This window comes from Tachysurus fulvidraco, chromosome 9 (genome assembly GCF_022655615.1).
Source record: "Tachysurus fulvidraco isolate hzauxx_2018 chromosome 9, HZAU_PFXX_2.0, whole genome shotgun sequence".
Classification (NCBI taxonomy): Eukaryota; Metazoa; Chordata; class Actinopteri; order Siluriformes; family Bagridae; genus Tachysurus; species Tachysurus fulvidraco.
In genome coordinates, this window is record NC_062526.1 from 25,506,691 (window position 1) to 25,520,965 (window position 14,275).

General features: G+C 42.6%; 3 protein-coding genes across 5 annotated transcripts; 1 reads left to right on the plus strand and 2 right to left on the minus strand.

Annotated features, from left to right (window-relative positions):
• Window positions 1-226: 226 nt before the first annotated feature.
• On the minus strand, window positions 227-4,746 carry fam89a (family with sequence similarity 89 member A). The gene is made up of 2 exons (XM_027165074.2): window positions 4,148-4,746; window positions 227-3,109 (listed from the first exon to the last, which is right to left on the minus strand). The coding sequence occupies exons 1-2, from the start codon at window positions 4,397-4,399 to the stop codon at window positions 2,846-2,848; spliced, it is 516 nt and encodes a 171-aa protein (XP_027020875.2). The 5' UTR covers window positions 4,400-4,746; the 3' UTR covers window positions 227-2,845.
• A 1,010-nt stretch (window positions 4,747-5,756) lies between these two features.
• On the minus strand, window positions 5,757-10,020 carry sprtn (SprT-like N-terminal domain). 3 transcript variants are annotated; one of them, XM_047818931.1, is made up of 6 exons: window positions 9,950-10,020; window positions 9,432-9,700; window positions 9,219-9,318; window positions 9,009-9,137; window positions 8,635-8,929; window positions 5,757-8,085 (listed from the first exon to the last, which is right to left on the minus strand). In XM_047818931.1, exons 2-6 carry the CDS (start codon window positions 9,539-9,541, stop codon window positions 6,884-6,886), a joined length of 1,836 nt encoding a protein of 611 aa, XP_047674887.1. In that variant the 5' UTR covers window positions 9,542-9,700; window positions 9,950-10,020; the 3' UTR covers window positions 5,757-6,883. The 3 variants fall into 3 exon arrangements, with proteins under 3 accessions (XP_047674887.1, XP_047674888.1, XP_027020871.2); XM_047818932.1 differs by having other exon boundaries at window positions 9,635-10,016; XM_027165070.2 differs by having other exon boundaries at window positions 9,432-10,015.
• A 493-nt stretch (window positions 10,021-10,513) lies between these two features.
• Window positions 10,514-12,899, plus strand: exoc8 (exocyst complex component 8). The gene has a single exon (XM_027165069.2). The coding sequence runs from the start codon at window positions 10,612-10,614 to the stop codon at window positions 12,661-12,663; it is 2,052 nt and encodes a 683-aa protein (XP_027020870.2). The 5' UTR covers window positions 10,514-10,611; the 3' UTR covers window positions 12,664-12,899.
• Window positions 12,900-14,275: the final 1,376 nt, after the last annotated feature.

The following is a 14,275-nucleotide window of genomic DNA, read 5'->3' on the forward strand; positions in this document are numbered from 1 at the left end:
AAACCGGAGTACCCGGAGGAAACCCCCGAGACACGGGGAGAACATGCAAAATCCACACACACAAGGCGGAGGCGGGAATTGAACCCCCAACCCTGGAGGTGTGAGGCGAACGTGCTAACCACTAAGCCACCGTGCCTCCCTATATTTCATTTAATAAAAAATAATAAAATAAAAATGATATCCTCACACATTCTGACCACAAACAGATTGAAGAAAACAACAGAACTGTGGTTTACATTTTTTGCTTTAATAATAATAATAATAATAATAATAATAATAATACAAGTTAAAAAAAAAAAAAGCGTAAAAAAATGTTTCCATTAAATGTCCGGTACTGAGGTCATTCTGCAAGTTTTCCTCTGGATAAGTGAAGTGTTTTATTCCTCCTTTAGTCTCTACTGAGGTTAAAATAACAGATGCACTAGTGACACTCCAGGATACAACATTCACACACCGAGCAACAAGCGACAGAGCTTCGATACAGCTTCGATACGACGATACGACGCGATTCGACTGGTGAGAAGACGTTCAGGAGGAATTTGTGTGTGATTCCTGACATCCGACAATCCGTAAGCTTCAGCAGAAACGCCTGGGACTGACACCCGGCCTGGACAAAGGCACTATTAGTGATCCATGCTGATTGATGAAGTGCTGCGTTACGAGAGCGCTGCGAGTCGAGTCCGGAGTTCACGCCATGATTATTATAAGATTAACAGTAAAACAGTGACACTGTGTGTAATAATGAAATCATGTCATCAGAGACTCCTGTGTGTTTCATCATTTAGACATGTGCTGATAAACCGTATTAATACGTCACGTATTTATGTCATGTATTTGAAAAAAAGTAAGTAAGTAAGTAAAATATTGGGTAAATATCATCAAAGATTGGTTAAAAAAAATGTTTCTCAAAAATAAATCTTAAATGTTCATATGCATACACATGGGGGGGGGTGCGGCTCACCTTTTTTAGATTTAATTTGTTTACATTTTTATGTAACTGAGAAAAACATTATTATATAAAAAAAGAAAGGCTTTATGCTTCGTTAGAGGAAAAAAAAAAGAAAAGAAAGACGATTTATAAATCGGAAACGTCACGACAAGCTCTCGGCAAAATTCTCTCGGCTTCTCACGACGTCATTTATACGTTTGTATTTTTTAAATATTTAGCTAGTTTTTTACATTTTTTTTAGGATGATGTGATCAAACACCCTTTTAGGTGTATTATATCTTAAAACATGTTTTGGGTAAACACGATGAAAGAAAGAAATTAAAAACAAACAATTTGCACAACATTCTACACAATCATTTCAAAACCGATCCAAATCATTTTAAACCGCGTTATAACAACATTGTAAACAAATAATAAAAAAAACAAAAGATTTTTTTAAACATATCAAATGGTTTTATCAGCACACGCCCGCTATAGACTTTTACAACAACAGAATTATCGACTGAATTGAATCTCAGAGTGTAACGGATACTTTATATTGAGCTGGGAGAAGAAAACAAAATGATGCTGAATAGAGCAGAAGATATTTTCCGATTGGTTATTAGCTAAAGTCGACAGCTAATGAACGGACGTTAGAGGCGGGACTAAAGACGCTTTTTAAAGATACGCTCTTACGTCCTGCCGCGCCAAAGCAGAAACTTTTCTGATTGGTTATTTGCAAAGCCTGGCAGCCAATGAAAACTCTTCATATATCTTTACATTGATTTCTAGATGTTTGTGTGATTTTAGTTGTTAAAGTGCCTTTAAATAACAGCGTCGTTCAATCGAAATGAATAAAAAATGGATTTAAAAAAAGTAGAAGTTTTTATGTCTCGTGCACATGATAAAGTTCTCGCATCTGTTCTTAAAAGGAGTTAATAATGATCTAGTGTTGTGTCCTAACAATCCGGATTTGCCACCAGTGAACGTCTAAATGTTCGTTTTATCGCCCAGCTCTGTTGTAAAGGAGTTTAAACAACCCCATGCTGCGTTATAAACACTGCGCGTGTCTTTGGTCTGCATGTTCATGATGTTCACGTGTAAGTGATGGGATTTAAGGCGTCATGCACTTATTACTCATTCGATGTCCGAAAGCAGGAAGACTTCACGCTAGCACCCTCATTAATATGCATAAGTTTGGTTAATAATATTTGTTTGCTCTGGAATATTTTAGAAAACGTGAGCTAGTGTAAGTGAACCTTACTGAATCAAATCCGACTGAGTCAAATGTCTGATTTGTTTCGAAGGTGTCCGGTTGCGTAGGTTCCTCGGTTAAATATACACACATTACCCCAAGGGCCGAGGCTCCAGAGGTGAAGCCGACGGCTGGTCCTCCGTGGATCAGACCGAAGCCTGAATGAAATGGTTTGGGGAAAGATAACGGATCTGCCAAAATGAACGGCTATAACAAATGTTATGTAGTGTTTCCACTTTCCAGCATTGCATCCGTTCACATGGTCTGAGGACCCGGATTTGTTCCCGAAGCGGTCTGCTGGATTTCTGATGCCAGAGTACAGCCTGCAAAAAACAAGAGCCCCCATACACAGTTTTAGCATAAATGCGAATACTATAGATACTGATATAGATATAGCTCCGCCCCCTTATATAAAGTCCTATAAAATTCTAAAATGCCAAGAAAAACGGCTATATAATGTTTATATAATTAATAAATAATCTTGGTTTATATTCCTATAGAAAAGAAAAGTCTGCTGGTGATAAAAAAAAATCCAAAAAAAAAAAAAAAAAAAAGGACCCGCACACAGAAAAACAAAACAAAGAATAAAACAATGAAGCAGCATCACGGCCCTGCCCCTTAATCCGGCAAAAAAAAAGAAAAAGAGAAGAGGCTTCAGATTCTCATATCGCGATTCGGAACGACTCGTTCAGCCACGTGTCCACAGATGTCCCGTTGTGGGCTGGTGAGGCCTCGCTCTCGTCCGGGGTTTCGGTGGGTGTGACGCCGGAGTCTGTGTAGAACTCGTCGTCCTCGTCAAAGAAGCCGTTGTCCAAGACGTCGGTCCCTGGTCCCGCCTCCTGACAGCTGCCCTTGTACTCCTGGATGGATTCGTGCAGGGACCAGAGCTGGCACAGGAGGGACATGTCCTGCTGACGCAAGCCCACCTGGACAAAGAGTGGGCGGGGTTAGCTCAAGAGGGGGTGGAGATAACTCAAGAGGGGGCGGGGACTCTAAACTTCTGACTCCTCAATGTTTCACTCATTATCTCATGTTTAATTTACGAAACCATAATCCTGTTCCATCTAAATAAAAAAAACGACTTTGTCTATTTAAACGTTATCTTAAAAGTCTTAGTTATTTAAAACAAATTCTTTCAGGAGTTCGGTTACTTTTTCGGGCTCCATAAACATGATGTAACATCTGAAGTATTTCTGTGTTTGTAAAGCCAAACCTCAAGTGTTCATGCCCATCGTGACTAAGTCTGTTGTTCCACAAACCTTACGGTAGTCATAGTAACGAATTCTTATATACGACATGATTTTGAGACTGTAAGCTTTTTACATCGGTCAGAATCATGAGACAAAGAGATCTGATAAATGATCAGACCGTTAGATAAAGTACTGAGGCTCTGAGGCTTTGAGATAAAAGACAGAATTCTGAGATAATGTATTTGACTTTTTTAAGTCAGAATTTTGAGATGTCTAACTATTGAGATGAGTCAGAATTTTGAGATAGTGATGTTTTTTGAGATAGATATATTAGAAGAGTCAGGATTTTGATATAATACGTCATGAGAGGAACATGACAAACATGACTAGAACAGGACATGAACAGGCCATGAACAGGACATAAATAAGACATAAACAGGACTATAACCTGACATAAACAGGACTAGAACCTGACATAAACAGGACTAGAACATGACATAAACAGGAATAGAACCAGATATAAACATGACATGAACAGGACATGAACAGGAATAGAACATGACTAGAACCAGACATAAACATGACAAACATGACATAAGCAGGACATGAACAGGACATGAACAGGACATGAACAGGACTAGAACATGACTAGAACCAGACATAAACTTGACATAAACATGACATAAGCAGGACATAAGCAGGACATGAACAGGACATGAACAGGACTAGACCAGGTCTATAACGGGACATGAACATGACATATATAACTCTCACCATCTCTTTCCTCAGCAGTGCGAGCGCTGCGTCCAGGTTAGCGGGTTTATTGGCCCCCGCCCGGTCCCCCGGAGCCGCTCCTCTCCTCAGGTCGTCCTGGATCATGGCCTTCTTCGCGTGCATCCTCTCGATCTCCCTCCACGACCCGCCGCTGGAGTTCAGCAGGCCGCTCAGACTCTTCGGTAGCGGCGGCAGACCCTCAATACAGGCCGGAGCTCCGCTGGCAGCTCCGTGCGCCGACTTCCCGTTCATCTTCACCCGGGACACCGAATTAACCCCAGTACACAAACCCACAACACGCTCACGACGCAGTCACGACGCGCTCACGACGTGCTCACGACGCGGTCCGCCACAGCATCAACAGCAGCGTGACACAAAAACTGTTGACGGGAAACAAATCTGCTGTGTGACGTCACTGCCTTACAACATGTTCACGTGTAACCAAAACATAACAAAATGTCCGGTGTTTTAAAAAGAATATTACAACATAACCCGTCCGAGAAGCTACTCTCGTCGTTGTTCGTCTTCTTCGTCCTCTTCTTCTTCCAACGAGCTGCTAAAGCGCTGCAGTCCGGACATGGCACTTCCGGTTTCCTAAACTGGGCGTGGCCTAGGATGACGCAACGCAAGCTCATGAATATTAATGAGCGCTTTAGTTCTTTTTTGTTGTTGAGCAAAACAAACGCGTGCACGTGTCAGATGTTTACCAATAAATAAAAGAAATGAAATACTTACAGAGTATAAAATCTCAATTTTGCTGTCAACAAAACACATAAAAGATAAATAAAATAAAATCTGAATAAAGCTGTAGGTTTTGAACTTTAACGTAACAAAAAAAAAGTACTTATAGATGTTGTTAAATGTCAAGGTTTTTTTTTTTTTTGTGCAATATGGTATTTTGTCACATGGCAGATTCCCGGTGTTCGGTCATTTCAGTACTGTTAAAAATGTGCAGCAGGAATGAAGTCAGCTGTTACAGCCTTGACTCTTATAGCTCCGAGATCCTACAGGGTTTGAGGTCAGGGCAGTGGGAGCGAGCAGATGGCCGGCAGTGAGGCGACACACAGGCTGAGACAAAGCATCGAGAGAGCCATGTGGCCAGTACGATCTCACACACACACACAGCTGCCGGATCCGAGCATTGTTAAAGCCCAGAGGAACCCTAAAACATGGGGCGACACACGCCGATTGTGAGAGCGAGTCGGGGCCCCATGCTCACTTCCAGACACGTGTGAACAAACAAAAAGACAATGCAGCGGAGAGGAAGTCCAGGATCAGTCAGATGTCTGAGTTTCTACCACAGTCTTGATTAGAAATTTAATGGCCTGAACACTTCTCATAAGCAAAGCCATTAATTCTGCACTATGTTTATTAACGTTAAACTGTTAAAGCTGATTAGAAACCGCAGGAACGCGAAGCTCCGATCGGCCCGAACCGAACCGATCCGATGTCGAAGAAGGGAGACGCCTTACATTATCTTAAATCTCATCTGAATAATTCTAATCATGTCGGGATTGTGAACCATCTTCCTCATCAAAGCTTTCCCAGATCTTCATTCCAAACCCTTACAAATGTCATACATGCAATAAAAAAGGAGACAAAGAAGATGTTTAGAGTTAGAAGAAATATTTATTCAGACTTGATACAAAAATCTAAAGAAACGGGAAGTATAAATGATAGCACTGTGTTCTAGATCGGCTATTGGAATTGTTTCTTTAAAAAAAAAACGAGTAACGATTAGCAGCATCTTGTCCGGACCTGAAGTGCTGAACGCAGACAATAAAACTAGGTGTCTGTAATAACTGACCTTTTATCATGACACTGGAAACAGCAACACCTTCATAACCTCTTAATCAAAAGCTTGTGCGTTGTGCAAGAAGATTTAATAACACTAGAACAGCTGGAAAACAATCACTGGTCATGAATCATGTATTCTTCTCTGACATGCCATGCTGAAGTCACACCTGGAAAAAGTGATTCGTGTGTCACCTGGGAGTCATTTTCCTTTCTGATTCACTGAACAGTCTATTAAGGAGACATGATAATGCTTCTGGGTGGAGTTGAGCTGAAGCACGCCCTGACAGCGCAGGAGAGTTATTGATGATTGACGACAGATGGAGAGGAATCCGATAACGCTGAAGCACCATGTTTGAAAACGGATGTCTTTGGTGCTGTCGATCACTGCGAGGCTGACCAATCAGGGCACTTGCTCAGTGATGAACATGATGCTCTCAGGGGCGAAAAAAAAAAGATAGATCATTTGTAATTTCACACCGTCAGCATTTGGGTGGAACTCACACTTCAAGGTGAACTTCACTGCAGTGAGAAAACGAGTTGACTCTGAATCGACTCGACTGTAGGAAACGATTCGTTATGTTACGTTTGTTATACCCTCACTGCATTTCTGACTAATGAATGACTTTAACGAAGACGTTTTCAAGCCTCGCTGCTTACACGCAACCTTTTTGCTTGTGTGATTATTAAAATATTAATAAAATATTACTCCAATTCAGATCCAGAGAAGCTTGAACTGAATGTCAGTTTTTAAATAAAACCCAATGAGATAGAATAAAATCTGACACGGATGTCTTTGTGTTATTCCACACAGCAGTCCTGAGTGTTTTACCACACACACACACACACACACACACACACACACACACACACACACACACACACACACACACACACACACACAAAAGAGACATACTAACTGTACAGGCTTTTGTATTATGGTCACGTCAGACAGGAGTCGAGATGCTGGTTAATTTGGGACTCTAGCACTTTGCTCTGGCACACGGGGCAGGTCACAGTGAGGGCAGCAGAGCTGTGGAGGGTATTACCCACTCCTGATGCCCCTGCAGACAACGCTTCAGCACCAGTTCTCTCCTCTCTATGCTCCCTGGAGACCAAGGAAGAGGAGGAAGAAGGGGAAGTCCGCTGGAAGAAATCAAAGATGTGTGCAGAAATCCGGTCTTCTCGCCATCTTTTCCTCCCTCCAGCAGCAGATCCTGGTCTGTGAGGACTTCCGGAGGTGGACATGAAGGATCCGGATTTCTCTGGACTTCCTGAGAGTCTGGAATTGGAGCTTGGAATGCTGGGAGAAGCTGATGATCCAGTTCCAGTAATTTTCTGGCTTCCAAACGGTCTTGAACTGGAATTTGAAACACCGGATTCTGATTTGATAAAAGTTGTAGAACTGGAACCTCGGATTTCATTTCCGGGTCCTTTGGGGCTCCCAAACTGTGTCGAACACGTGCCTGGATGTCTGAGGCTTTCAGAGTGTATTGAATCAGGACTTGGAACGCTAGTAGAGGTGGAACCAGAACCTGAGCTCGCAGATGCAGAACCTTTGCTGCTTCTGAAGTTTCTTGAATTGAATCCCGGAACAGCGTTTCCTGGTTTGATCTGACCTGGAAGTCCGGCTCCGCTGCTCTTAGCACTGCCAAAGTATTTAGAAAATGGTGATCCAGCAGAACCGGAGATGTTTGAGGAGCTCTTATTACCCATGCCAGTTTTAGCAGAGTTCAGATTGAAGGCAGTATCTAATGCTGGTGTATCAGACACTTGCTTTGGTTCTGACGGATTCGTTTTCTTTGGTGATTTCAGGATTGCATTCTTGAAAAGATCCTGAACCGTGGTCTGTTTCGGTCTCATTAGGCTGCCAGTGGTTTTTGTGACTCTGACAGGAGAACCGTTGATGTTGACAAAGGCTTTGTGGTTGCTGATGGACTTTTTAGGAAGAGCGGTGGTGCTGCTGTAGGGTGATCTGAGGTCAGTTGGTGAAGTTCGAACCGGTTCCTGTAGAAGTTTCGGTGAGCGGGTGGGACTTTGGATGGGCGGGCTCTGTACGGGTGCTGACGGCTGTGTGCTGCCACCCAGAACGATACCTCTACCGCTGAACGGGATGACGTTCCTGATGTCCTGAGAACGTGAGCCTAAAAGCACAAGAATATGTGCTAGTTACATATAAAGAAGAATATGTTGTTCTGTGTAAATACACACACACAAAAAGAAAAGATGTGTCTGTATAAAATGGTGCATTATGTACACTGTATGAAAAACAGTAACCAAGATAATATACAGTGTATGTACAGGTGTCATTGAAGACATGCACATGGACAGCACATGCCCTGAACACACACACACCCGGGTAAGCCATCAGGTCAAGCTGACTAACGCACATCTACTCTGATCAGTGCCGAGTAAAAGTGAAAACGTATTAGCGAGTTGCTTGTAGATTGCTTCCTGTCAGCATGCAGCGAATTGCACTTTGGCCACTTGTGGGTGTGGCCTGTTAAATGTGTTGTATCTTGTGGGTGTGGCTGGCTTGTGGGTGTGGCCTGTTAACTGTTTTGTATCTTGTGGGTGTGGCCTTTTGCATGTTTTGCATCTTGTTGGTGTGACCTGTTGCTTATTTTCTGTCTTGTGGGCGTGGCTGATCTAGTGATAATGACTTTATTCTGTATAGATAATCAAGGTTTCACCTTCAGTGCTTCCAGCTGCTTTGATTTTGCCCCCAGGCTTCTTCAAGGCATTCTTGTCTTTCTTCTCCTCCTCGCTCCTCCCCTTCTTCCTGTAATTCTCCGGCTCCTTGATCTTAGCGTACGTTCCTCCGCACGTTCTCCGATGGTCCTCCCACCACGGGTCTCTGGGTGATGGCGCTCGGTTCATCGCCCTCTTCACATAGCCGAAGAACGGCTTGCGGTTCTGACATGGCCCGTTACAGCGCCACCAGTGTTGCCGGTACACGTCCACTTCGTCATGGAAGGAGTGATAAATCTGAGCAGAAAGATTTTTATTGTATCAAAAGGGCCAGGCATGTAAATGAGCATGATGGTATCGTTAAATAAACACTTACTGAGATTTTGGTTCCACTGGCTTGGTTTATTCGGTTCATGTGTTTGCAGAACTCTGGCCCGTGTCCGTCCCGGTCTCGGTTGTTCTGCGTCACGAACAGCAGGGCGTGGATCATTTCGTGCAGGAGCGTCTGAGGATACGGATAAGAAAAACGATGAGAAAAAATCGGACACGTCGTGTTCACGAGTTGCCTCCGCATTTAGGACCTAACCTGCACCAGGTCTTTCCGAGGTCTTAGTTTTAGAAGAGGTTCGCTGAGACGGATGGAACACAGACCTCCTCTGCCTTCGTACGAGCACACGCCGGCACATCTGGAACAAACATAAAGTAAAGGCATGATCTGTGATAAGGTTCAGACAGACAGAAGATGAACATACAGATGTTCTGGAGAACCAGGAACATGAACTCTAGCTCTAGGACTTACAGAGTCATTCTAGGACTCCATTTAACTTCAACCCCACTGAGTTTCCCCCAGAAGAACATCTCGTTGAACTGCAGGAACATGGCACGAACATCTGGATTGGGGTCCAGCATCTCCCACGACTCGTCCACTATAGACAGGCTGACAGGACGTGAACACGACCCCAAACTCCAGTCACACGTCTCCACTTTACGCTTTTTACTTACAGGACAGCTGTCAGTGTTGTCGTCGCTCCACACAGCCGACACTTCCTTATCAAACTGTTCCTGCAGCTGCAAAGCCAGCAAGAAATCCTCATCCGCCATTTTTACCTGCTGTTTACTAAATATTAGCTTATTAGCTAGTTAGCTAGTGTGATGTGTTTGGTTTACTTTCGTTTCGTTTCGTTTTTAAACTCCATAACCGCACATTTCTGCATATTTCTATCACTTTACCCGCAGATTCTCATTAAAACAAACGTTAAAAGCTGTATTAAAACTGTTAAGACGTCTAAATGGACTAAAAACTAGCAAACCGCTAACCTGACGCTTTAACGTTCACTCCGCCTGCTCTCGTCCCAATCCTCCGGTTTTTTTAAACTGGACGACTCGTGGGACGTTTTCACCAATAGGATCACACTGTTGATGACGTCACAGCGAGTGCAAACTTAGGGAAAGGACGTAGGGTCTAATGTGCTATTTGAAACACAGCCCGACATAGGGGTTAAGAGGTTGGCCGACTATGCAGTTACACGGGGAGTGAAAATAAAAAAAAATCTATAAAACGAGATTGTAATAATCACAATAAAGTTTTTTTTAAAAACGTTTTTATGTTTGTCTGCTGTCTTGCTGTTGTTTTTATTTTAACGTCAAAATATTTAACAACAAAGTGTATATTTCTGCGTTGTTGTACAAAATTGTTGTTTTTTTTCTTATATATGAATATTATGACATCGATACAAAACAAATCTATACATTGTTTACTCTAAAATAAATGACAATAAATTATGTGATATAATATGTTTTAGTGGATTTGTTGTGCTAGTGATTTGTTTTGGTTTTTTTGTTTCTGTGCAGCTTTCTGGTTGGCCACCTCATTTTTTTTTGCTGTGACGTAACCAGGAGTCGATTCAGTCGCTACCGGGTGAGGAAGAGTCGCTGCTGGATGAAAACAACAGCCTAGATTTGACAAGACGGACGTTAAAATGGCGGACACCGGCAACAGGCTACGTAAACAGTTAGAGTCGGCGAATTTTGAGCCTCAGAATTACGTGAAGCAGCTCTCTCAGCAGTCTGACGGTGACAGAGATTTACAAGAACACCGTCAGAAGATCCAAACTCTAGCTGACGAGACCGCGCAGAACCTGAAGAAGAACGTCTACAAGAATTACAGGCAGTTCATTGAGACTGCGAAAGAGATCTCGTACCTGGAGAGTGAGATGTATCAGCTGAGTCACATCCTGACTGAGCAGAAGAGCATCATGGAGAGCATCACCCAGGCCTTGCTGTCAACAGACAAGGATGAAGCTGCCAAAGAAATGCTCGCGGCCTTCCCCAAAGAGACCGAGGAAGTCAAGCAGAGAACCTTGACCACGCTGCTGGAGAAAGTGGAAGGCTGTAAGAACATCATGGAGACTCCTGGCAGGTATCTGGTCTACAATGGAGATCTGTTCGAGTATGACGCAGACAACATGTCTCAGATACAGAAGGTGCACGCGTTTCTGATGAACGACTGCCTCCTGATTGCAACGTGGCTGGCGAACAGGCGCGGGACGATCAAGTACAAATACAACGCTTTGTACGAACTGGAGAGCTTCGCCGTTGTCAACGTGAAGGACAACCCTCCTATGAAGGACATGTTTAAGATCCTGATGTTCCCAGACAGCCGCATTTTTCAAGCAGAAAACAGCAAGATCAAGAAAGAGTGGCTGGAGATCTTGGAAGAGACCAAGAAAATGAAAGCCAAAGACCGGAACAAAAAAGAAGAGGAGGTTCCCAAGTCGCCGGTCAGACCTGAGGTTCCCACCAATCCCTTCGAAGAAGAGGAAGCTTTGGATACCGAAGAGATCGTGGACTTGAGTCCAGAGTGGATCCAAGAGCTTCCGGAGGACCTCGACGTTTGCATCGCACAGAGGGATTTCGAGGGTGCTGTGGATCTTTTGCAGAAGCTGAACGAGTACCTGAAGGATCAGCCGGTGACTCCGAAGGTCAAAGATCTCAGAGGGAAAGTGGAGGAGCGTGTGCGGCAGCTGACAGAGGTCTTGGTGTTTGAGTTGTCACCCGATCGCTCGTTGCGTGGCGGACCTAAAGCGACTCGGCGTGCCGTCTCACAGCTCATTCGGCTGGGCCAGTCCACCAAAGCCTGCGATCTGTTCTTGAAGAACCGCGCTGCTGCGGTGCACACGGCCATCCGGCAGCTGCGCATAGAAGGTGCTACGTTGCTGTACATCCAAAAGCTTTGCAACGTATTCTTCACTGGTCTCCTCGAGACGGCTCGAGAGTTCGAGACCGACTTCGCAGGCGACACAGGTTGCTACTCTGCATTCGTGGTTTGGTCTCGGTCTGCAATGCGAATGTTCGCCGACACGTTCAGCAAGCAGGTGTTCGACACCAAAGAGAGCTTGTCTACGGCCGCCGAGTGCGTCAAGCTGGCCGGAGAGCACTGCAGGCAGTTGAGCGACATCGGCCTGGACCTGACCTTCATCCTGCAGTCGCTGCTGGTCAAGGACATAAAGGCGGCTTTACAGAGCCAGAAAGATGTAATCATCGAGGCCACCAAGCACCGCAACTCGGAGGAGATGTGGAGAAGAATGAATCTGATGACCCCTGAAGCTCTGGCCAAACTCAAGGATGAGATGCGGAGCTGCGGCCTCTCCACCTTCAACCAGTACACAGGTGACGACTGCTGGGTGAACCTCAGTTACACCATGGTGGCCTTTACCAAGCAGATGATGGCTTTCCTGGAGGAAGGGCTGAAACTCTACTTCCCCGAGCTGCACATGGTGTTCCTCGAGAGCCTCCGGGAGATCATCCTGGTGGCCGTTCAGCATGTGGACTACAGCCTGCGCTGCGAGCAGGAGTCAGAGAAGAAATCCTTTATCCTGCAGAACGCTGCGTTCCTACACGAGACTGTGCTTCCTGTGGTGGAGCTCAGGTTCGAGGAAGGAGTGGGCAAACCAGCCAAGCAGCTGCAGGACCTGAGGAAGAGCTCGCGCTCGGTCAGGGTGAATCCGGAGAGCACCACGTCTCTGGTGTGACCTGCTCAGGACTTAATACAACTACTGAAGTGTTCACAAACTATTTACACCGCATTTCACACACGAACCACACACTAAGTTTCACCAATTCCTTTTTATGATCTCATTGCACTCCTAACTCTTAGATTTTATTACTTTCTACTTTAAATACATTTCCTCTGCATTTGTTTGTTTGTTTGTTTTACCCATGACTGTATATCAATTATGTGTAACATTAAAATCAATGAAGAAATTGATGCTTTTTGAGTGCTTAACATTTCTATCTCATCTCCAAAAAAATATTATTGTTACTGTTTGATAAGATTTAATTTAATAAATTTTTTCTGTTCTTATTTCTGAAACGGTGAAGAATTTTCTCATACAGACAGAAAGGCTGCACATTTAAGGCTGGTTTGGTTGTTAAGTCAGTGTTATCACTGTCTCAATGAGCATGGGGTGTTTTTCTGCAAAGTTTAGATGCTAAAAATATTATGCATAAAAGCTTTCAAAAATCGCTTTCAATCTACTTAAAGCAAAAGCGATTCAGTTTCAAAAATTAAGTCTCACTCAAAAAAAAAATTCTAATGGATCAATTCTAAGTGTTTTATTCACAATACTTAATTTCACAATACTCAAAAATTGGTTTTAAATTTAAAATCAAACCGAAAAAAATAAAACAAATTAAAAACTCTTTAACAGAATCCGCAGAAAATATACACACACTAAAAACTAAAAATATTCTGAATATTTCAAACAAATAATATACATTTTAAGTCTAGATGCATTTGGAAATTTTGTTCCACATAAGAAAGACATGTAAGAAGAAAAAATTTCAACATTAAATTTATTTTCTGCTTACAGAAAATAATCTTATTATATTTCTGTGGTTGTGATAGTTACCTGAATAAATATAAATAAATAAATTTTATAAAATATTTTTGTTTTTGTATATAATGTCTTTATTCTTTATATATACTGTGTATATATATATATATATATATATATATATATATATATATATATATATATATATATATATATATATATATATATATATATTGCTGCTGTAACAGAAATTCCCCCATTGTGGGACGAATAAAGGAATATCTTATCTTTAAAAAAAACCTAAATTAATAGCAATTTAAAAAGCTTGCGCTATTTCTCCGCTTTTTCTTTTGTTTTAATTAAAACAGCCAAATTTCATTGCACAATGTTCCAATTTAAAATGCCCCCACGTCTTTTCCTTCTGCTTATTTTCCGCCTGTTAATTCTGACACTTTAATCTCGGTGCGCTCTGCTCGGCCGGATTAGATAATCCCTCTGAAGCGAAGGATTAAAAAAGCATGAGCACTAATTGGTTCCTGTGAAGGAGGACAAAACAAAACACTTTCACCTTTCTATGTGATTCTTGCTTATTTCTGTAGCTGTATATAATGTATATAAACAGAGCCTGGAACTATGTAATGAAGCAGAAATGGATTCACATTAATTGTGAGAATAGTTCTTTCCACACCCTAATCATTAAATATAGAATATTAATTTCTAATTACATGACCTATAATTCAAAAATCTATTAAATAAAAAATATATAATTAAAATCATAAATTATACTAGAAAGGCAGAGGATTTGCTT